Raw genomic sequence first — 25490 nt, forward strand, 5'->3', positions numbered from 1 at the left:
GATGGAAGGAACCGTACCCGAGGGGGTAGCTGATGTAGTCTTGCACAGTTTCTATGTGGATAACTGCCTCCACAGCACTGAGATGCCGGAGGAGGCACGTCGCTTGGTTCGCGACCTGCGTTCCCACCTGGCTACTGCTGGTTTCGACATCCGCCAGTGGGCAAGCAATGACCCTGAGGTCTTGAGGGACCTCCCAGCCGAGGCAAAGTCCGACAGCAGCGAAACCTGGGTCACTCAGTCGAGTGACGACGCGCATGAAATGACGCTGGGCCTCCTCTGGAGTTTAAAAATGGACGGACTGTGCTACCGGTATAAGGAGATAGAGCCCCGCAAATACGTCACAATGCGAGCTACTTCCCTCCTGGTGTGAGTTGGACACACAGCCGAGTCTCACTACATGTCTTCTGCGACGCATCCGAGCTGGCCTACGGTGCAGTGGCATACCTGCGTGCCGTAGAGCCCGACGGCACTATCCATGTGTCCTATGCCCTCGCTAGAAGCAGAGTCGCACCGAAGAAGCTACAGTCGATACCCCGTCTTGAGCTCTGCGCCGCAGTCAGTGGAGCCCAGATGGGCCACCTGCTACAGGAGGAGCTACGGCTGGAGCAGCACGATGTGTCGATGTGGTCTGACTCGACCACAGTCCTACAGTGGATCCAATCGACCTCATGCAAGTACAAAGTCTTTGTGGGAACTCGGATCACAGAGATCCAGGACCTTGTTGGGCCTGCCTGCTGGCGGTATGTGGCGACGGATGTCAACCCAGCTGACATTATCACCAGGGGCGCGACCCTTAAGCAGCTGGCTCTTCCCAATCTCTACCACCAGGGACCAGAGTATCTCACCAAGCCCGAGTCGCAATGGCCCTGTCCTCCTGAACCAGAGCCCACGGAGGTGGGGGCGGAACTCAGAAAGTCCATCTTCTGTCGCCTCAAGGGCCTCCAAGACCCAGCAGTTACTGACGGGCCAGTCGTTGAGGACTGCAAAACAATTGAGGAGCTCCAAGAGCAGACATTCTGCCATCAGAGTTCCCACAAGGAAGATAAGACTCCCCTTACTGCGGGTGACTACGCTGCCGCAGAGGTTATGGTGCTGAGACGGGTGCAGCGAGAGGTCTTTCCCACAGAGATGGCATGTCTGGAGCGGAAGGTGGAGCTATCCAAAGACAGCCGGTTGAGACAGCTGGCCCCTGAATTGGACGACAAAGGCATTCTACGGGTCGGAGGTCGTCTGAGAAGGGCCCAGGGTCTAACCGAGGATACTAAGCACCCCATCTTGCTGCCACAGAAACACGCAGTGACTGACCTGGTCATCCGTCAGCATGACACCAGATTGCATCACCCTGGATCGGAGAGACTCTTCGCTGAACTGAGAAGGCGGTACTGGATACTCTGTGGCCGGGAGGCGGTGCGCCGCTACCAGAGCAGGTGCACAGAGTGCCGCAAGTTAAGAGCCAGGCCAGTCATACCGATGATGTCTGACCTCCCGACAGACCGTCTCCAGATCAACAAGGCGCCCTTCCATCATACTGGGATGGATTGCTTTGGGCCCTTCTCTGTCCGGGCCGAGGTCGGACGAACAACAGCCAAGCGATGGGGCATCGTCTTTAAATGCCTAACCTCAAACGCCATCCATCTAGAGGTGTTGGCAGACCTGTCAGCAGCCAGCTTCCTCATGTCCTTCCGTCGTTTCACCGGGAGGAGAGGGCGTCCCTGTGTCCTCCTCTCCGACAATGGGACCAACTTCCACGGTGGGGAAGCTGAGCTGAAGAAGAACTACAGAGACATGACAGAGGAGTTGAAGAAAGAACTAGCCCCCCTCCCAGTCGACTTCCAGTACAACCCACCTAGCGCCCCTCATTTCGGAGGAGTGTGGGAGAGGGAAGTCAGGTCAGTGAAAGCGGCTCTCAACTTCGCCCTTGGAGGACAGGTCCCCAAAGCTGAGGTCCTCGCCACAGTGTTGGTTGAAGTGGAGGCCATCCTCAACTCTAAGCCGTTGGGATACACGAGTAGCGACCTGGCTGACCTCGATCCCATCACGCCCAACTCTCTCCTCATGGGGCGGCCAGACACAGCTCTCCCACTCGCCGCCTATGCCTCAACTGATGACGTCAGTGATCGTACCTGGAAGTACAGTCAGGCTGTAGCTGACCAGTTCTGGAGGAGGTACACTTCAGAATATCTTCCCAATATGCAAGGCCGTCGCAAGTGGCACAGAGAGCGCAGTAACTTGGAAGTTGGCACTCCCGTCATGCTGGTAGATCCGGCGTTACCCAGAGCGCATTGGCTCCTGGGGCGAGTGAAGACTGTCGTCAAAGGGAAAGATGGAAGGGTCCGCTCGGCGATAGTGGACACAGGCCGAAGAACCTACCATCGACCCGTGGCTCGTCTTATCGAGCTCCCCCCACACCCTGACCTGAGCCCCCCTGATTAGTTTGTGTAGCAACCTTCATTTTAATATTACTGATTTCCTTCCCGTAAATCAGGGGGCGGCTGTTCTGAAGGTTTGCATATGTTCATATTGTTGTCCCTTTAATTGCATATAAGGGCAGTTATAGTTCATACTTGCAGGGATTAAACGTTTATTTTATTTGTTGTGTAAAATCATACTGTACTAATTGATTTTACGTTAATGGGGTATTGTATTACTCATTTCTTTTGTATGGTATGCCCTTTTATTATGTCAGTTTGGTCCATGCAACAAGTTTGGGCATGTTGTGTTTGTTTGTAATGAGACCTATCTGCGCGGAGTGATTTAGTCTACCGGTGATACGGGCACTCGCGCAGTCAATTAATCAGTCTTGCGTAGTCGGCCACTCGCAAAGTGTTTTTTGCTAGCAACCTGCAGTTGGAAACCGCACGGTGCGAACGTAAAGTCGAGAACTATAGCAAATTAGAATATTCGTGTGTTTCGTGCTGTCGGCAGCCCGGTGTATCGGCAGACGGAGGTGCGTTTGCCGTCCGTTAGCCCGCTAGTGTTTCTCGTGGGGAAGAGCGCTATCCAGGAGCACGCGCTCGTGGCCCAGTCGCCAGAGGGACCCAGGAAGAGGCTGGTCTCCCTCGATCCAGACGAGGTTCGTGAGGCGGGTTCAAACCCCCCTACCAGGCAGCACCGCCGATCTTCACCCCATCTACAAGGGAGGTGTCCCCCCTCTCCAACGCCCCCCTTTGTATCCGGCAGTTTCGACTCACCCCCTCCCCCCCCCCACTCCACGTGCACCAACGATCCAGCGGCGCCGCACTACGAGCACGAGGACATTCGTTAGGCCCACCGAGGGGCCTCAGGTCGGACTGTCTGTGTGTGTGCGGGCTGTGTGATTGGGTTAAAGGGAGGGTACAGCATTGGGGAGGTAGAGTGTGAGTGTGTATTGAAGTGTTTATATGGCAATGTGTTTAATGTGTATCTCTAGGGCAGTTTATTGTCTGTATTAAATTGTTAAACGTAGCTTTTGGTCTCCTCTCACTCTTAGTTAAATACGTAGGCTACACAGGTATTATATTATTTGGTTATAAATTCCTTGAGTCAGATTACATCCCTTTGGTAATTATACAGTCCTTTATATGCTCCGGTACTTTCTTCAGTACAACTTCTGTGGGTGTTTCTCCATTGGATAATAATTACACAGATACTGACAACAAACATGGGGAACACGGTATTAAAGACATCGACCTGTGAGTAGTGCCTCCCAAAACATTTAACAGATTTGTAACTTGTCTTCAGATTGCATTTTACATTTGCCAAAATGTTCTGAAATGTAATGATCTTTCACACATGACATTTCGTACATGACATAATGAATACAAAATCTCCTTTGCTTACCTTAACAACAATGACACCGCAGCTACTGCCATCCTGTTGAACTGGATGGCTCATAACTCCCCTTTTCCACCTAACATCCACCCAGTCTGCTTTGCCATGGCGTGTCCTCCTCATCCTTAAGTATTCCCTAAATAAGGTTAATTTTAATACACTTTAAATAGTGATTTTGTTACATGTGGTACCACCAGTGAATAACCAATGCTTGATGGACTGGAGCAAATCAGCCATAAATGTTACTGACTGAATACTGACCTCTACACTTCAATTACCATATTCTAATTACAGCAGTTGTCAGTATTGTTTGTGAATATTAATGTAAATTACTGTTATTCACTTTAAACATTTAGATGTATTTGTATAAGAATTTTCAAAACTAGCTTAAATGTTGATTTACTGTATTCTTTTAGCAGCATGTTTAGAGTCCTCAAGCTGTGATGACAATGCTGCTGGATCCATCAGAAATACTGTGCTGGTTTCTGCTTTAATGTACTGTGACAGAACAAAGAGGAATTACACAGAGTTGGACTTGGACTTGGATTGACCAGTAGAGCTGTCCCGCTTGCTCCACTGTTCTTCATGGTCATCTGGCCTGCGAGAACTTGTAATGTTTTATCCAGTATCTGCATTAGCATTTTATGTTGCCCAATGTGCTCTACATATCTTCCTTGCATTGAGGAAAACATTTTGGATATGAACTCTGCAGGTCTTAGGTACTTCTTCTTTAAGAGGATGGAGTGCTTGACCAAACCAAACCAGAGGTCAACATGGCAGTTGGTATCCCTGTTTTTTTCTTTTCCGTCTGTTTTGAAGGTCATGGATTTTCCATGCCGTGACAGATCCCCAAGCAACAAACCACTCCACAATGGGAAAATCCCCATATAGTTTTTTAACAGCACATTAATGACACCGGGACAGAGGAAATGGTTGTTTATGACAACTGCATCTTCTGATAGGATGTCACACTGTGCTTGGTCCCGCCTGACTTGAAAAGCATGTGTAAAAGGTGACTTTCCAACAGCACTGTTAGCAGATTTCTCACTGGTGCTTTCCTCCTCTCCCATTACATGCCCATTTTCTTCCAGCTTCATGTCCTGGATTTTCAAAACACACTTGTCGAGGTATGTTTTGCTCTGTTTTACCAAATGAGTGTACTCCTCTGCATCAAAAAGCAGACACATATGATAAAAAACCTCAAGGGCCACGTGCATGCTTGTGCAGTTGAGGAGGTAAGCAAAACTGAATGTTCTTGTATTGTAAACTGTATTCTTGTATTCCTCTGTCTCCTGTTTTCCTGCCAAATGCTTGTGACATAAAAAAATAAACTAAGCACAGAAATAAAATAAAATGTGGTGTGTCTTATTTGATCAGTTTGGTAATACAATTAAATACTGGTTTGGAGTCACTGGGTGACTAGGTTACCCAGTAATATTAATATCTTATTTTTTAATATTCATACAAAATAGACAAAGCACTAAAATAGCATAAAATGTGGTGTGTCTTATTCTATCAGTTTAGGAATACAATTGGATACTGGTTTGGAGTCACTGGGTCACATGATGTGGAAGTTATTGAAAAAAATAAGATAATTTCTGCATATTAATATTCATAAAAAATACACAAAGCACTAACATAGAATAAAAAGTGGTGTGTCTTATTTGATCAGTTTAGAAATACAATTGGATACTCCCTCCCACCCTCCATACTACACACGCGCACACGCACGCAAACGCACGCACACGCACACACACACAAACATACACACGCACCTGCACACTCTCATTACTGACAATAGGGAGACATGGCATGACACTGATGATTGAGGAAACGCTATCTTTGGGGCCATCCACACTGGGAGGAGTCGCAGGCTGTGCCACAGGGGGCACCAGTGCCCAGACCCCGACAGACAACAGTCAGCCGAGCCGAAGGGACCCAGGGACAGCACCCCCAGCAGCAGCCCAGACACAGCTCCCAGTGTGGAAGACCCCCCTGAGGAAACACTGGAGTTAGAGCTAAAATCTAAAAGCATAAGATAGGATTAAAAAACCATGAAAAAATAAGTAAATAGAGTGACCAGCTTAAAAGGATAAACATATATAAGATAATAAAATAAAACAATACCAATGATAAGTAAAACAACTAAAATTATTTAAGATCAATATCATCTTAAAAACAAGATAGAAGCAAAAATATAAAATAAGATAGAATCACATAAGAATCAAATAGAATCAAATACTAGTTAAAAGCCTGATTAAAAAGATCTGTCTTTAACCTTCCTTTAAAAATATCAACTGTCTCTGCGGCCCTGAGGCTCTCTGGCAGGCTGTTCCACAGGTGGGGGCCATAGTAGCTAAATGCCGCCTCACCATGGGTTTCAGTTCTGGGTTTTGGTATGGATAAAAGGCCGGTGCCGGAGTACCTCAGGGTCCGCGAGAATTGATATGGTAAAAGCAAGTCAGCTAAATAAGAAAGAACCTAAAAATCGATCCTGAAGCGTACGGGGAGCCAATGCAGCAACGCTAAAACTGGTGTAATGTGCTCCTGCCCTCTGGTCCTCGTCAGCACGCGTGCGGCTGAGTTCTGTAATAATTGGAGATTTAAAATACTCTTTTTGGGAAGACCAGAGAACAGGGCATTACAATAATCTAAACGACAGGAGATAAAAGCATGCATCAGCACCTCCGTACTGGCCTGGAAGAGAAACCGGCGAACTCTGGCTATGTTCTTAAGATGATAAAAACCTATTTTCGTCATATTTTTGATATGTGGAATAAAATTCAGCTCAGAGTCAAAAATCACGCCCAGATTTTTTACTGACTGTGCTGGTTTAAGATCTTGTAGTTTTGGTAAAAGTTTCTTTCTCTGGCCTTCAGGACCTATAACTAAAACCTCGTCTTGTCCTGGTTGAGCTGTAGGAAATTCTCTGCCATCCATGACTTAATGTCTAAAATACAGTTAAAAAGGGCGTCAATTGGCCCTGTGTCATCAGGAGACGCGGCAATGTACAGTTGCGTATCGTCAGCATAACTATGGAAGCTGATGCCGTGCCTCCTGATGATGTCCCCAAGGGGCAGCATGTAAAGATTAAAAAGAAGTGGACCTAAAATTGACCCTTGGGGAACCCCAAATCCAATTTCATGGGTTCCTGAGGAACATGTATCCATACTTACATAAAAGGATCGGTCTGTGAGATAAGAACAAAACCAGTTAAGAACAGTACCAGAGATGCCCACCAGGTGTCTGAGCCTATTTAACAAAATGTGATGGTCTACTGTATCAAAAGCTGTGCTTAGATCCAGTAGAACCAACACTGTGAGCTTTTTTATTTTTATATTTGATCAGTTTGGTTATACAATTTGATACTGGTTTGAAGTCACGTGATGTGGAAGTTATTGAAAAAATAAGATCATTTCTGCATATTAATATTCATAAAAAATAGACAAATCACAAAAATACCATAGAAAATGGTGTATCTTATTTCATCAGTTGGGTAATACAATTGGATACTGGTTTGGAGTCACTGGGTCACATGATGTGGAAGCTATTGAAAGAAATGCAATCATTTTTTATTCGTATATTTATGGGAAGTAATTTAAGGACGGTCCCTAAATCAGTTTCCAACGACTTAGCGCGAGGCCCTGGGGCCGTTCTCCTGCTGCCAACACTGGGCAAACCTCAGTAAAGTCGCGGCTGGAACTGGAGTGAATATCCGTTGAATATCCAACTTAAAACTAACTTCACCGTGGTACGAGGTTTTAGTCAAACACAAAACACCAAGGAAGGCTGAGGAATAGTCACCCACTTATATTTATAATAATAATACTAATAATACTAATAATAATAATAGTCATGATAAACTAATAGTATAAAGGCTCAGCACTGTGTTTTAGTCATTTTTGTTTTCATCTTTTCTTGAATGCTTAAAACTTCTCAACCCCATTTAATGTCAACATTTGTATCAGTACCAGCAGTTTGTAAGAAATTGGTCAATAATTGATATGTCATATTTTGGTTCTCAGAATTCACCAAATTGATGCATTACAATGAAATTATTCAAAATGTTCTCCCCCGGACCCCCCTAGAGGATCACGAGCCCCCCCACCATAGTCTCCAAAATTCCTGTGGGAAACACTGCAAACCCATTTGTAATTGGGACAAAAAACTTAAAGTTAGAGGCAAAAAAAACCAACACTTTAATGTGTATTCTGTACAAGTTCAAGAACCATTTTTATGCATTTTCTGAGTCGTTCACCTTTATTTTAGGCACAAACTATTTTGGCTGGTGGCCAAAAAAGTTAACTTCAGGCCCTGTTTATATATATATATAATATAGTATATGACAAAGCAGAATAACAACACTGCTACATTTTAAAACAGTACAAAACTCCTGCAGAATAATCATCACAATAATTGTTTACATTTCATGTTGCATTTTGTGAACACAGCATAAGAAATGTGTTGACTCTGTTCCGTTGAGTTTATATGTCATATGATGTTGTTGAAGGACACTTCCATACAGATGAGTTATTATTCTGCATAATTATGGTGCATGCGATTATTATAGTTTCTTATAGATGATGAGTAATTGTCACTTCGGTCACTCATGTGCATGGTTTATTATAGAAAAAGACTTGCCACTTCTGCAGTTGTAAACAATGGTGACGTACGTAAGTGTGCACACACAGGAAGTACAGTGGAGTGGAACACAATGCCATCAAAGATGGTGAATACAAAACAGTATCAGATGAAAACATCACTAGTATTAGATGTGTCTGGTAGTTTGTTAACAAACTAGCAATGGTGGTATTTACTAGAGGAGCAGCAAGTGGTTGCTAACTTCAGGGCTAACCTCCTTCATTTACTTTATCAGCTGGCTGATAACAAGACAGGAACTTAGCTTGTGTCTAGTTGTAGCATTTATTCACAGACAAATACATGCACACACACACACACACACACACACACACACACACACACACACACACACACACACACACACACACACACACACACACACACTCTGCTACACTCACAGCTGTAAAACTCTCTCTCTCTCCTCTCTCTCTCTCTCTCTCTCTCTCTCTCTCTCTCTCTCTCTCTCTCTCTCTCTCTCTCCCCACTGACACTTGTTAATGCTACGTGCTAGCGGCTGTAGGGAAAACCTGACAGATTCCAACAGCAGAAACATAGCTGACGACTTGTAAGGTAAATGATGATTTATCAGGTTATTTTTGCTGGGCGGCATATTAGGCTCCATGGTAGCCTAATACCATGGAGCAACAGTGACACTGAATATCAAAGAAATATTTTTTCTTTGAAGGGAGTGAGAAATCTAGCATGTACAGCCTCTGTACTGCTCTAAGGCAGTACAAATGTTGGAGTACCACATAGTACTAATAGTCATTCCTTGGCAAAACACTGCTGGGCAAAAGCGTTTTGCACATGCATAGTTTTTTATTTTGCTCACGGTTATAACAGAACAGCCGGCACAAATAACAAGCTGGACAAGTTCCCACAGACTCCTGACCTGTGTCAAAACCATCTTATGCATCTCTTGGACACTAGGCAGACATTCTCTAGGTTACTTGGTCATTCTGTTCATTTCTGAAAGTCTCTGCATTCCCCCTGCTGATGAACTTGATGCACTGGCGGTAGCAGCTTACAATTCTTGTTTGGCTTAGCTTAAAAGCCATTGACATGATGGCCATGCCAACAATGATGAAGAGTGAGGTAAGCATGAAGTACTTAGGGTGATTGGGTACAATGTCACCAAACCCGATGGTAGTGAGTGTGATAAAGCAGAAGTAGTAGGGGTCAAAGCCCTCGATTATTTTGTCTTCCCACAATGGCAGAATCAACCCAACAAGTAAAATGTAGGCAAACACAATGAAAAGAATCAGTACAAAGGGTACATCCAGCATTTCCATTCCATCCCCTAACCCTGTGAAGTCCCAAATGGCACATCGTTTAGGTGGTACTGGCAGTCGGTCTAGCTCTGGGCAGGAGAGGGTCCTGAGCAGAGGGCTCTTTCTAAGTAAATTCTCCCTGATGAGAATCTTCTCAAAAATCTCTTTGTTGTTTTGGAGCTGGATGGACTTGTGCCGGACACCTGCCTGGCTGTGCATTACCTGCCGAATGTCAAGGGGTTCACGGACCACAATGTCTTGGCTGAAAAAAATGGCACCGTCCTCCAGGGCTATGTGGCTCGTGTCACCAGCCCTCTTCTGAGCCTCCCATGGTGACCAGCTACGGGAGCGAAAGATTTTGCAGAGAGTGTGAATGCGCATGTAGGCTCTGGACATCAGCAAAGCGAGGAAGTCTCCTACATCAAGGATGACCAGAAGCATGAGAGGGATGCCAACCATGGCATACAAGACACATACCACCTTACCAGGCAAGGTAATAGGATAGATCTCCCCATACCCTGCAACAACAATGGAGACAATGCATTACTCAAGCACTCAAACATGTACAACTGTATTTCAAACCACAGCATTTACAGTTCTGTTTAGGGAACCTAGGAGAAAACCATGGCTTTAACTTATGTAACTCTAACTTCAAAACAAATTATTTTGTCATTTAATTTCAAATACTGCAAACCTATTTACCCCCATTCGTCTAAACTACACTTTTCTTTATCATGTGCTCAGTCGATTAGGAGTTCACTTATACATTTTAGTAGATTTGGATCTTAAAGTCACAGTGTACACAGTGCTGTGAAAAATGGTACGACTTTGTCAAGTAGACACTCATTAGCATTAATTGATGCTTAACTAATGCCCAGTTCATCCTGAGTTAATGTCGAACTCATGTAAGTCTCATGGAGGACTCAGCCATGAATAAATGGTTACTCCATCAGTAACTAATCAAAAGTCAGTCTTACAGACGGAGTCATTCATGAGAATCTATAACCTAAGTCATACATCATATATTAAATCAGACATGTTTCTTAAAATGTATTCATACTATGAATTCATTAATGAATTACCATAACTGAAAATTGTGAATTTAAAGTCCCATATGTCAGCAACTTCCATTCCACTGTATTACAACATCGACTGATCGTTGCAGCCCGACATTATGATATTTTCGCAAATCATTACCTAATGATGAACTAAGACAGGCTAAGAGCGTGATTTCTCTTTCAGACAGTAGGGCTGCAATGATTAGTGACGTTGACGACAAAAATCTAAATTAGTAACAGCAAATTTAATTTAATTAAACATTTTAAAGAATTTTGACAGGTCCAAAATTAACGTTTTGTTTCCCTCTGTGTGTGTGACAGGTGGCTGCGGCTTCTAGCAAGGCTTGTGAGCCAATAGAATAACGACGTTGGTATCACGTGGTATCTCTGTAGTCAGGGGTCAAGAGTCCAGTTAGTGTGGAAAAAACAGAAAAATGAGTTTGACAGTAAGCAGGCGGCATTTCGGTACCAGTCCCAAGTGCTAAGTACTGGTAACCCATTGTGGGTGCATGCGCTTTGAGCAACAGCTGTGTTGACCAAATTTAGTTGATAATTGGGTTCAATTTCACAAGACACACCCAGGAATGAAAACTGCCAGACCTTAATATGAACACTTAAATATAACCTGTCTGGCAATGTGAGGGCTCAAAAAGCAGCACATGATGCTGCGATCAAAAGTACAAATGGGGAGAAAAAGCATTGTAATTTATCAGCATGGAAAGGGTTACAAAGCCTTTTCTAAGGCTCTGGGAGTCCAGTGAACCACAGTGAGAGCCATTATTAGCATGAAAAATTTGTTTTGCGTTTGGTGTGAAAACACCTTAAAAAGCTTGATAACCCTGTAGAGCCTGATAGGTGACAACAATGAATGACGTACAACAATGCACCCACTTCAAACCCTCATCATGCTGGTAGTAAAAAGATGAATGGAGTTCTCAACACAGTGCCTCTAACGACCTCTAATAAGCTTTTTGTGGTGATGTAAAAAGCATTCTCCTCTGAGAGTGAGTGGTCGGCTTCCTGTTAGCCATTAGCTGGCTTCCTTTCACCACTTATCATATTGAAAGTAACAGTCATACTAATGTGTCTTCACAAGCTTCTTTATGCAACTAAATATGTCATGAAAAAGCAAGCTCCAGAAAGACAACATTTAATTAACATTGTATAAACCATAAGGAAAATAAATTAAAAATGGTTCAATAATAAGAAAATCATTGGCAAATGAAATGTACTGAACATCTTATAATATTTTTAACTAATGGGTTTGAGTTTCCAATTTAAGAGTCTGTGAGGCTGCACATACACAGTGGTACAAAATCCTAATCATGCTGACGTTAGCATTACAGTCATCTTGATGGGCATGGATGTCTGTACAAAATGTCATGACAATCCATCAAACTTGAGAGATTTCAGTCACAGTTCTCAAAAATGGTCAACCAACTGACTAACCAACATTGCCATTAAAGACCTGTGCTGCTTTCACTAGACAAAATAATGATTAACTACCACAGACTTTACATGTAAAAGAAGACATAGTCAATGGTTTGTGGATTACTGATTTGAAGCCTCGGGTTCGTCATTTTTGCCGTCACCATCTTGGATTTTAGCCGTCGGCATCTTGGAATTTTTGCAACCAGTGAAAAGAAGTGACCATATTTGGACTGTGGAGGAACAAACTTACAGCATTCTGGTGTGAAGCTGCAAACAAAGCGATCTTCATAATTCAAGGTCAACTTTACAGCTACGTGTTAAAGTCATCTTAGAAGCTACTTGCATTGGTAGAGATGGTATAGGCTGTGGTAGCAACCTGTCAATCACAAGGTAGCCCCGCCCTAAAGCATCAGCTGCTTTATTGTCTATACTACTCTTGCAATGTTTCCCCTGACTTCCATGTAATTAGACTTCTTTTTGCAGCCAGAGGAGTCGCCACCTGATGACCCGTAGCGAGAATGCAAGTTTAAGGCACTTTAGCATTGGCTTCACTCTTTAGAAGTGGAGGTCTGGGGACCTTCCTCCGGGGTAAAAAAAAAAGGTTGTGTTGGATGAATGGGTTGAACTCAGGATTTTCTCCAAGGAGACTGTGGGTTTCAGTTTTCAGTTGTAGTTTGATGAGGTTTAAGCACCAACAGTAGTTGGTTAGTTTGAGGAAAATTATAGCGTACACTAGGCTACATAAAAACATAAAATGTGTAATGTGTGCATGGGTTGGGTGGCATTGTTGGCTATGGACACCTGGATGCTTTGCCATGCCATCAAAACCCAGGTGTAAATGGTATTGATGGCCTCTGCTTGGCTTTGTCAGAAATGATGCTGGGACATCGAGGACATTCTATTTGATGGAATGGTACAGCCACAAATACGCAGTATTTGTTCTGAATACTTCACTCACTCAACATCATATAGTGTAACCTAAACGAAGTGCTGGTTGATACACAGTACCTTAATGACATTTGTATGAGCAGTAGCTGCTCCAACAAGTCCTGTCTTCTTATAAACCGGATGATTGGGCCACACAGGCACTAACATACATCAACGATACGTCTGTCAGTCCTCAGATATTCCAACTACTCAAAAACAGCTGCCACTCGAAGGAAAAAGGGCAGCCATCATCTTTATTTAGGTTAGCTTGTTAGTTTGCTATTTGGTAACTAATGCAATGATTATGTGTCTGTCCTGTATACAGTGAAAATATGGTTGTAATCTACAACTACATAACAACTATATAGCTACATTGTCATTGACTATTTTCATGCATACTCATATTCCACTATTGAATATTACTAATTTGATATGTGTCATGTAAACATCATATTCTGTCTGGATATTCTGAATTTTTCTGAATGGAGCATTTTCAGTTATAATAATTATATAATATATTGTTCAATAATTAAATATAAAACACATATAATATATAAATATATTGTATAATAATTATATAATAAAACAGTTTGGAGAGCTGTTTCGAATGTGACCAGGGTGGGGCCATTGCGGATGTCTGTGGGGAGAGAGTTCCAGAGGGTGGGGGCTGCTGTGGTGGATGGAGAGCAGTCTGATGACCGCAGGTTCCAGGATGGGTTATGTTGGTTGAGGGTCAGATAAGGCAACTGACTTCTGCACATATTGGCACCATTGGAGTAATCCAGTCAGGAGGTGACGAGAGCATGGATGAGGGTCTCAACAACAGTATCTGAGAGGGAAGGTCGGAGTCTGGAGATATTTTTGAGGTGAAAGGAGGATTTGGTGACTAATTTGATGTGTGACTGGAAAGTAAGGGTAGAGTCAAGGCTGACACCAAGGATGCAGACTTCAGGTTCACCTGGAGAAAAAGACCTCCAACCTTCCGGAGCAGTGCCTTGGGTGCCACAACCATGAGCCCAGTTGTCTTGCTGTTGACTTGAAAAAGGTTGGATGACAGGATCCAGGTTTTTTATTTTGTGAAGGCAGTTGACAAGACACTGTGGGGGGAGCTGCGTTGATGGAGCGGTGCTGAGATACAGTTGGGTGTCATCAGTGCAATGTGTGATATTTTGCTATTATTCAGGTTTTAGCAGCATTCTTTGGACATACAGCATTTTCACTATAAGAGTCTCAACTGGTGATTTACATCACTTTGTGCCCTCTTTGCTGTTTTACGTCTAGCTCTGTGAGTTGGACACAAACCAACTAGACAGTTAGTACAGCTGAGTAGAGACGCATGGCCACAACTATCACATCAACGACCTCTTGTAGAAGAAGGATGAAGAAATGAAAGAGGTAAGCTGAGTTCACACGGTCCAACAAGTCCACCAAAGCTGGATTTCTTTGAAACAAACAGATTTTTACTCAAAATATCTAAATGTCACTACCAACTCCTGCCATTTTTCATTTCACTGTTTTGAGATCCAACGTGTTAGGACGTTGACCATTGACCCGTCATACAGGAGAGAACGGTGTCAACGAGGGATTCACTGACCAGAGGCCTGTACTAGGAAGCAGGATTTGGGGTAAGTGAGGTAACTTCAGGGTTAACCCTGGGTTTTCAGTCCTACAACAGTTGTTCACTTCTTACCGGGGTACATCGCCATGGTAACTTATGCTCGGCAGCAGGTTATGCTCCAGGTAAGAGATCAACGTGTATAAACTCACCGCCTACTGAACAATCAGTTCTCTTGGAAAATGATATCACCATTTGTAGAAGATCCCCAGGAGTTCAGTGCGGTGATCGTTATCCGAGTCAGCTATCGGAATCTAGTGCTTACAGCGCCGCAGACTGTATGCATTGCACTGCGTTACTTTGCCACTTTGTCATACACCCCGCCATAAGAATATCTAGGCAACACAAAAAAAAAGAAAATGTTCAGTTATTTTTTGGCCCTTTTTGAAAGACAACAGCGTGAAAAAGCCCCCTAGGCAGATTCAAACCCGGGGCTGCTGCAGTGAGGACCTGGGTACATGGGGCGCCAACGCAGTTGTAGTCAGATCTACTCGTGCCCTTATGTTGAGGCAGTGATATTATTAGACTATGAATGATTATTTTTCCAGCTGTCCTTCCTGCATTTGGCAGCTGCAACTGTGTCGCTTTTTGCCTGTATTATACGTTTAACTCATATTCATATTTCTGTAAGATTATGGTTCGCTCCTCGTACGCGAAATATGCTGCTGGGCTGGCCGTAGACTGATTCATGTTTGTGATTGATACTCTGGTATGTTGAACTCGCTGAGTAGTATAGGCCTCAGGTGATGAGGATGTGACGGTGAGCTCCTCAAGTGGCACAGATCACAGTGATAAGAACAGGGAAGAAGAAAACATTTTCATCAGCCATGTTAATAGATTAGAAAGATTGTCTTTTTCTCTTCTAGATGGTTCCTAATGACTTTGACCTGCAATCTAGTGGCACAGTTGCAGCAAAGCTGTTCTGTAGAATATTTTTTGTTCCAGTGTGATGAATCCAGAGCTGTGTCCGAAATCACTCCCTACTCCCTATATAGTGCACTATAGCGCACTACTATCTTCGTCCGTCAAAAAACGTCACTCGTCACTCAAAGCAAAGCGCTGTATGACTATTAAGATGGAGATGAAACAGACTGAAGACTATAACGATGCAGAGAGGAAACAGTCTGAAGACTATAAAGATGGAGATGAAACAGTCTGAAGACTATAACGATGCAGAGATGAAACAGTCTGAAGACTATAAAGATGGAGATGAAACAGTCTGAAGACTATAAAGATGCAGAGATGAAGCAGTCTGAAGACTATAAAGATGGCGATGAAACAGTCTGAAGACTATAAAGATGCAGAGATGAAACAGTCTGAAGATTATAAAGATGGAGATGAAACAGCCTGAAGACTATAAAGATGCAGAGATGGAACAGTCTGAAATCTATAAAGATGGAGATGAAACAGTCTGAAGACTATAAAGATGGAGATGAAACAGTCTGAAGACTATAAAGATGGAGATGAAAAAGTCTGAAGACCATAAAGATGTGGAGATGAAACGGTCTGAAGACTATAAAGATGTATATGAAACAGTCTGAAGACTATAAAGATAGAGATGAGGGACAGATTGTGGCGAGCGATCTCCAAGGAGTTTGGGATCTGGGGACGGACTGCAGCCTGTTCAGGGTCCGGTGGATCGCGGAGATGTGGGGTCCCAGTAGTACTGGTCCTGAAGACCACCTGGACCTGATCGGGATTGTGGAAAATAAATACAGCAGTGAGGACGATGTAGTGTATCGTCTCATTATTGAAAAAATAAGTAAAAAGATAAAAACTGTTGGTTGTTTTTGTTTTTTTTCAAGAAATTAGATGGTCACAGAATCCCCCTCCTGCTGGAGAACTCGTTCTTTTCATTTTGTAAATCTTCGCAACGAATATGTATTAAAAAATTAATTATCCTAGTAATTTCTCTGCGTGTTAGACTTGAGAGCCGTCGGCGGAATCTGACACGTATTAATTATGTGTCAGGAACGTCATCAACGGCGCTGAAAGAAATCCCCCGCGTAGTGTCCGAAAGTGTTTTTTCATTTTGCCTTTGAGTCCACTATATAGTGCTCTACAGGAAGTAGGGAGTAGGAAATGATTTTGGATACAGATGTTATGAAGATCTTTCCTTTAACACTCATTAAATTTCATAATATATCAGTAATATTTCCGTTTATCAGCTTAAGTAGATATTGTAACATATCAGATCAATACTACTGAGATCCATTAGGCCGTGGATGATAGCAGTAATTGTTTGTGTTCATATTGGCCAGTTTAAAGCAGCCAAGTATCTTTGAAAAACAAATTCCATACTGTTGTGCTTCCATGTTTGTCTGCTAAATGTTATATAACTCTCAGATTGTAAACCCATCTGATGCAAATTTGTGATTTGATGCTATATAAATAAAATTGAATTGAAAACTAAAAGGTGTGTTCATGCGATACATTTGGATTCAGAGCAGATAAAAGACAATAGCGAGTAATCAGCTTTGATTTTTAAACCTGCACTTGAGGATACAACATCGGCATATTATGATCATATATTTAGCAATCAGACACAGAGCAACATTAGCATTTATCTGGAGTCCTCTTTGTGTTCACCTGATAAAAGTTATATATTAATAATCTCTTCAGCTGCTAAATGTTCCACTGTGTTCTCCAGCTAGTTATTGTCTGTCTGGTTGATATATATATATATATATATTATAAACATATTGGGCCCTAGTTTCGTGGCGCAGCGCAGGGCGGCGGAGGGTGGCGGAGCCGGCGCAATGCAAGTTTCGACCCGCGCAGCCTTGCGCACCGTCAGTTTGGCAGTTTGGTGGATCGCCTGCGCCATGGGTGTGGCGGCGCAGCAGGGGGAGGCGTCACAGATTCAGCTTGGCGTAGCGGAAGTTTCGTGGCAAAAAGTCTCGCCGAGACTGCGCTGAAAGCTCGCCAGCTCCAACCTGGTCTACTTTCGGCGCAAGGCGCAAGGCGTAAATAAAGTCCATTGATTCAATGCGAATCACAGCTGGCGGAGTGGAAGTTTGGCTGACGGCGCGCAGTGCGTACACGTCACCGAGACCTCACAGGCAGGTTTCCACAGTTCCAGGCACATTTAAATGCAATAAATAATCACAACAAACACTATTTAATGCAACTCATTGAATCAACACGTGAATTTATATCTATATAGATTGTCCCGTCACATCTGACGTCAGATCAAAGGCGGATGGCACGCGTAACGGAAACTCAGCCTCTCGGACCAAAACATCTCCCTCTCTCTCTCCTGTTTTTTAGAATATGGGCATTGTTATTATTATGATACGCGCGCACAGCGCGTGATGCGCGTGGTGGGAGCGGCGGCGCTGCATCGGGTTGTCAAGTGACGGAACTTGCACTGAACCTCCCCTAACGCATTAAAGGAGAGGAGAGGAGCTCATTTGATTGGTGAAGATCTGAATCGGCTGTATTAATCCCAGTCCACGCCTCGTCTCCCACTCACGCCTTCTTCTCCTCCCTCTTTCCCACTTGCGCGGGTGGGCGAGACGGGAGGTGTGCCTGCGCGAGCCTGCGCGGTGCACGAAACTTGCAAAGTCCAGGCGGACACACCCTGTCGGCGCGGCGCAGGTGCGCTGAAAGCTGACTGCGCCTGGTCTACGAAACTAGGGCTAATTATCTTATAGATTCAGTATCTCCAGGCTAAATACTAATTAAATGACACTACCTCCTAGTGACCATGTTTATTCATTTGTGGGATTAAATCAGGTGTCAACCTCTAGTACTAAAAAGTGAAGCCAATGCTGATGTGCCTTAAACTTGAGTTCTCTGTACTGGCCATCAGGGGCCGACTCCTCTGGTTGCAATAATAAATTAGATTGCATGTAGGTCTATGAGAAAATGGTCCTACTTCTCTCTTGATATATTATCTCAGTAAAAATTGAAAACATGAGTTTATGGTCTCAATCCCTAGTTTCAAGTCTTCTTCAATACAATAAGTTCCAAGGGTTGTCAAATATAACTTGTGATATTATGAGATGGCTGACTACTTGTTACACATCCGTAAAGGGACACTTATGTAACACCCGTCCCATGTACCTATGGGTGGGGCCTGGGTTACTCTTATGATATTCCCTTTGTTTTTTATGCTTATAAATAAAATATGAAATACTTAAATAAACACCCAACAACAACACTTTAAATGCAAATACTCTTTTAGTTGAAGGTATTATTTAGTTCAAAAATAATAAAGAAAAATAGGAAATAAAGCACCTGGGTTCAATGACAAATATTAATTTCTAAACAGAAATGATACCCATTGTAAGTACTGTTCAGTCACTGGTAACGAGCACATGACATAGCATGAAGCATGAGAAAAAACAATGAAATAATGGACCGACACACACACCTGGTCCAACAACAGTCTGTATCAAGTCAACCCAAAACCCCTGTTGCAGGCCTGTGTCGTTGCTTGGGTGCGTTGGGGCCTAAAACAAATTGGCTGCTTCACTTTTATTAAGCAGAAACAAAAATGCACGTGCAAATAATGTACTCACGGCTCCCGACAGTTAATAGGGAAAAGGGGAATGAGCAGGTCACCAACAGGGTGCAGCAGACGGAGTGCAGCAGAACCTCGCAGTCCCCTCATGGCCACGCGCTCCACAGCTCTCATACACGCAGGAGAGAAGCAGACTCCTCGTAGTTCACAGTAGCTTTGCGTCTCTCCGTAATGCCATCAAAATGTCCATCTTTCTCTCCTCTCAGCAGTTCACCAAAGTTCCTAACATCAGGTCACTGTCCGTTTCCCACGAATTATGAACTTCTCTGAAACACTCTCCGACTCGGTTGGGCTAACACGTGCCTCCTTCTTTCCTCTTGCTCTGCTTGCTCGGAACCACAACACGGCGCTATCTCCCACCCCTTCACCTCAAACTACTCCGTGATTGGCCAGACATGCCAATCACATAAAAGAAATTAGTGACTGACACCTCAAAACAACTAATCATTATACACTTCAAAACATATCAGCATGAACTTACTATTAGTTTATATGCCATGAAATGAAAAGACATTAACTTATATTTTTAACAAATACTTATTTTACATTTTGAACTTGTTCTGTATCTGTCCATATGTATACATTTTTAATCATTTTAATACAAAATGAACTTCTATGACTCACAAATCTGTATACCGTCATCAAATACATCCATTATTTTAGCAAGGGCTACACTTATATATAGCGAGCACTTTGTACTTTTACTGACTGGCAACGTCAATACAAGGGGCTGAACCCACTGTCATTAGCACCGAACTGCTCCACACCACAAGTAACACAGACCACAACACAGAGATGAGAGTCTAAACAGTATTCACTCTGTGCCACACAACCTGTGATGTTTCAGTTCATTTTAGATGTCTAACCTTACACAGTTTCACACACTCAGTATCTCCAGGATAAACACTAAATACAATTGTAAGTCTACAAGTCTGTTGATATACACAACATCCCAGCTACCATGTTTGTCAATCTGTGGGCTTAAATCAGGCCGCAACCCTCCAGCTCTAAAAAGTGAAACCATTTCTGAAGTGCCTTCATCTTGCATTCTCTCTACTGGCCCCTCTGGTTCCCCCACAGTCCAAATATGGTCACTTTACATCCAAGATGGCAGCAGCCAAAATGCTGAACTCAAGACTTGAAAACTGTCCACAAACCAATGAGTGACGTCACTCCGATGTCCACTTCTTAGATAAAGTCTATGTTAGGACCATTTTCTCATAGACTTCTATACAATCAGAGGAGTCACCCCCTGATGGCCAGTAGAGAGAACAATGTTTAAATCACTTCAGCATGGCTTCACTTCATTAGAACCAGAGGTGATAAAGTAGATTAAGAATTGTTGAAGTGAAGTTTTATGTTTCCTGGAAACACACTTGGTGGTGGAAGGTTTCAGTTTGAGGAAATCTTCAACCTCATCACTCAGTACCACTAAATCCTACACTCTGCTCCCGTAAGCCTTTAACAGGTCACAAGTAATTTTCCATATATCTTTCGATCAACTACTACTTCTATAAACATCCAAGTTACGAAACCAGTCAAATATTAAAATGGTATGTTCTTTAAAGACATTCATGCTTGTATTCAACTTACTACAGTATTAAAAAGCATTATTATCTCTTCATTGACTTAGGCCACATTTACACGTAGCAGGGTATTTAGAGAAATTAATATTTCCCCCCTCCATTTTCAAAAATAACATTGTGCAAACCACATCGTTTTCAAAAGTCGTCATTTGCATCAACATGCATAAATAGGCTGTTGAGCGCCATTATAACTATGCCAAACCTATGGGCGGCAGGGTAGGGAGAAGGATAAAGCCATGCAAGCCAATCGGAATCCTCAGAATCCACAACAACGAATAACACAAGCTGCTTCCTGTGACGCTTGAGAACCTAAAACCCCGTTTCTCCCAGTTGACAAGACAATGCATAACTGCCGTTATCAGAAATCTCCACTTTGGCCGGAGTTTTTAGAAATAATTGTTTTCTGCAGACAATTTTCATGTAAATGAGAGGCTAAACCACGTGAAAATATCTTTGTTTTCCCTTCGTGTAAACGGGGCTTTAAACACCTTTTTCTAGCATTGTACAACCATTTGATGCACCTTTGAAATTTAGGAGTAAGGCACTGTTATGTTAAGTTATGTTAAGGTCCCTTTGTGCAAAAATGTGCTCATAAAAAATCAAGCTATAACATTTATATATATATATATATATATATATATATATATATATATATATATATATATATATATATATATGTTTATATATAAACATATATATATAAACACATATATATATATATATATATATATATATATATATATATATATATATGTCTTTCCAGTATTTTTCCACCTCAGCTCTTGGTGGGTCTGACTGGTTGTTGTTTCCCTGCCACTGAGAGTACACCTTGCCTGGTTCAGTGGAGAACAGCTTGTTTATTCTCCTGGCCTCTCCCTCCTTGGTGTATCTCTTCAACCGGGTGGCCAGAGCTGTTAGTCGTTGTTTGGCAGTTTCGAGTGCCTCTGGTATGGAGAGTGAGTTGTACTTCCTGGGTGCCCCTTTATTCACCATGTTCCCTTTCTGCTGTTCAGCCAGCTGAACCGCTGCAGTTCAGCCAGCTGGCTAACTTCTCTCCATGTTGCCTTTATCTTGGCCTCTAACCGTCTCTTCCATGGTGGGCACTGTTTGCATCTCCATGGTTACTGTTGCTGTACTGTGTATCAGCTTGTTGGTCTCAGTGATGGTTCCTGTGGGGATTGTCTTCAGAGCAGTGTTCACATCCACTAGTAGATCTTCTGAAGGTACTTGGCAACTGCGAACTCGGCAACTAGAAGAACTGAATGAAATGTCTTGAAAACGTCTCCAGACGTCTCGAACACACCGGCTGAGTTGGAAAATAGGTCTTATGTCCAAAACTCCGAACTATCCCTTTAATGAATTTCTAAAATGTTTAACCCTTAAATTGCCAAATTTTGTCATGATGCAACTCCATTTTATAGTCTTATATATACAATCAATTATTTATTTTCAATATACTGCATACAAACTGTATTATTTATGGTTTGATTATTGCAGCCTGGTATATGAGAAAGATTAGCAGCAACATTTATTTACAGGCATATACTTTGAATTTGAGCAGGATCAAAAATAATGATTTGAATGGGTTTCAATCTGCATATTTTAGTGCGTCGGGACATTAACAGGTAACAGGGCTATAACAGGTCTATTTCAATAGGCTAGAAATAAAAAATAGATGAATAATCATCAACAATATGCATGAAAAAATATGTCTGCGCTTGCAAGCTGCTTTATTTTCAGCAATGCTTTGCAATTTCAGCTGCCAGCAGCTTGCACATTTTCTACAGGAAATGCATTTCTCGTTTTTTAACTTGAACTAATCTTTCTTCCATGCTGAAATAACCATGACTCATCAGATCAGATACTGTCTCTTCCAGAGCCACAGAAGACTTTACAGGGCTGAGGAGCAGTCGGTCATGGTTGTGTGTGGAGAAATACAGTCTGTATACACACAAACCTACATGTACAAGCCATTAACTTGCAGTCATCCTGTTGACTTACCAACTGTTGTGAACACAGTGCAGCAGAAGAACATGGAGCCAAAAAAATCCCATCTCTGCGGTCTCTGGAGCCATATGGACTCGAAGTCCAGCATTCTGGTCTCCACTCCCTGCACTATGTGTTCATGTGTGGAAGCGTTATCTGGAAATAAAGAGAACATATTTAGATATTTCGTGTAGAGCTAATTCATACTGATACCTAAATACTGCAGTGGAAAGAACACGTGCATTCCTACGTCCAAATGCATTTATCAGTAAAAGGAATATTAAAAACAAATCCCCACAGAGAAAACTTGAAATGTTATTTTTAAAAGTGTGTTTGACATGACGGATTTGCGGTCACTTACTAGTAAGGTTATGGACGGTGCTGACAATCTGGCCGAGGAAGTGAAGGTACTGGTCCCGCAAGCGGGAGGACACGCTCCCTATCGTTCCTTCGAGGTACTCGAACACGAGCGCGCCCAGCGCCGCGTACGCGACCAGCGACAGACACAGCAAAAGGTGCGGAAAGAGCCTCCAGAAACGGACAGCGCACTTTCTGGACTCGGCCTTAGCGCTTATTACTTTCTTCACCGCCACTGACATCTTCTTCTTCTTCTTCTTCTTCTTCTTCTTCTTCTTCTTCTTCTTCTTCTTCTTCTTCTTCTTCTTCTTCTTCTTCTTCTTCTTCTTTCTCCTCCTCCTCCTCTTCCACCGCAGCATCTACAACAGACTGCTCTGCGCTCTTCAGCTTGGCTTTATGCTCAGCAGTGTGGCAGGCTGCTGAGGCAGTAAACGCACCACATCATTCATGCATGCATTAAGAGCAGCAGCCTACGTGATGAATCCTCCAGGGAGTCCGTTATTCTAATGTCCCATTCTAACTGCCACTGTCATCACACTTTATTGTTGTGGTCAGTTTGATCATAAAAGCCTTCCAACACACAAGAGAGTCTTCCTAAAACGAACTAGGAAGTTTTGTTGTCTAAACCGAACGTTGGTTTTGTCGTTTAATACGGAAGCCCTAAACGGCCATGCATACATACATTTTATTTCCTCTGTTTTCCCGTAATAATGAGATAATACCTCAGTTTTCTCGTGATAATGAGATTGCAACTTACCCCCTTTATTAAAAGTTTTTGCCAAAAATGTGCCCTTTTATGGCACACACCTCTCACACAATTGACATATAATTTGGCACACATGTGCAGCTGATCGTTCTCTACAAAATTGCCAATGAGACTATTGAACTTGATATTACTGGCTACCTCCTAATGTTAGATCAAATAAACAACCCTATGATTTTCCGAAGGTTGAGTTTCAACATGAACGGAGGTTAAAACAGGGAGGCTGAGCTCTCTTAAAGTAAACACTGCAGACACACAAGATGTGTTGAAGACGGGAGGAATCTCTGCTAATGGAGAGAAGTCAGAACTAGACTGGTCCTTTAAGTACAGTAAATGTACTTTGCACCGCTGCTGAAAGCCATAATTCGACTTGATCCACTTTCCTTGGAAGTCCCACTCACTGCAACAGCAATTATGCTCCCTTTAATCTCTAAAACAAATGGTCCTACCCTCTGAAGGAACAGAGACAACAGGTGCTGCAGGACTGCTATATTTAGTGAACCATGAGAGGACCAACTGAGAGTCAGACAACAACTGGGCCTTTCTGTAAATACTTGGAGACTTTGAAATATGCCGAGGCTTTCTATTTGAGATGCTACGACACTACCTTTAATTGGTAACTGACTTTTAGTAAAATCATTCACTTGAGTTAAATAATATATTAAATGTATAATAAAATATGAATTTGCAGGAGGGGGAATTTCTGCACTAAAGGCAATTCATCGTGAAAGCATTTTGTGGTCTGACACTACATTATGTGAGGGATGTGATGGATATTTCATAAATGGTGGAACTGGCACTTTGCCAATGAGACACAAAGCAAAACAGTTGCAACAATGGTGGTAATTGAACACCTCCCTGATTTATTACACTGCACATTTTCCCTCTTCAGTTTCTTCTACCATTTCTAATGGTACAAAAGGAAATACCATGTTAAGTTAAGGCATAAGAGTTAACTTGATAATAATGCATACTGTAGGCATGACCTACTGAGACCCAATCTGGAATTTGAGAAGAGTTTAAAGAGAATTTGTGCTCTGAGTACTTTGAACTAAGCGTTACATCCCTGAGAGCAGCATGCAGGTCATAAAGGAACGGCCACTGTCAGCTGAGACTGGCGTGTTGTAACCGGGTCTCCTAAGATTAGGAGCCCATTAAGCTAAACAACAATCAATTATGTAGGAAACTTTTTTTTAATGTTTTTGTTTGAAAAATGTGGTTAAAAAACAAAGCACTACAAAATGACATAGTTAGGGAGAAGGAACAAAAAAATATGAAGGCAACACTTGTATATCGCTGTATAACACCTGGGGCCCGTTTCAGAAAGCTCTGAGTATGTAAACTCTGAGTTACCCCCTGCATTCAATGGAGCTCCGATACTACGATTCACCATAGCAACTGGGAGAGTTATTAGATATTACTGAGTGTTTATGTAGAAAACGAGGTCATCCTTAGAAAGCGGACCAACGTAACTGCATCAAAGTAGAGATGGTTGGCGTGACAGACATTTACGGTCC

At 42.7% G+C, this 25490-nt stretch overlaps 1 protein-coding gene across 1 annotated transcript; it reads right to left on the bottom strand.

Moving 5' to 3' along the window:
- Positions 1-9043: 9043 nt before the first annotated feature.
- Positions 9044-23626, bottom strand: kcnk18 (potassium channel, subfamily K, member 18). The gene is made up of 4 exons (XM_084021662.1): positions 23577-23626; positions 23215-23540; positions 22869-23009; positions 9044-10240 (listed from the first exon to the last, which is right to left on the bottom strand). The coding sequence occupies exons 2-4, from the start codon at positions 23450-23452 to the stop codon at positions 9393-9395; spliced, it is 1227 nt and encodes a 408-aa protein (XP_083877788.1). The 5' UTR covers positions 23453-23540; positions 23577-23626; the 3' UTR covers positions 9044-9392.
- Between the last annotated feature and the right edge of the window lie 1864 nt (positions 23627-25490).

The sequence above is a fragment of the Eutrigla gurnardus genome (assembly GCF_963514095.1).
Source record: "Eutrigla gurnardus genome assembly, chromosome: 11".
Classification (NCBI taxonomy): Eukaryota; Metazoa; Chordata; class Actinopteri; order Perciformes; family Triglidae; genus Eutrigla; species Eutrigla gurnardus.

Coding starts and splice junctions, on each gene's coding strand:
- kcnk18 (XM_084021662.1), bottom strand. CDS start 23,452: ATGTCAGTGGCGGTGAAGAAAGTAATAAGCGCTAAGGCCGAGTCCAGA. Junction 23,010..23,214: donor CACCGTCCATAACCTTACTA/GTAAGTGACCGC, acceptor CTTTATTTCCAG/ATAACGCTTCCACACATGAA. Junction 10,241..22,868: donor CACTGTGTTCACAACAGTTG/GTAAGTCAACAG, acceptor TTGTTGTTGCAG/GGTATGGGGAGATCTATCCT.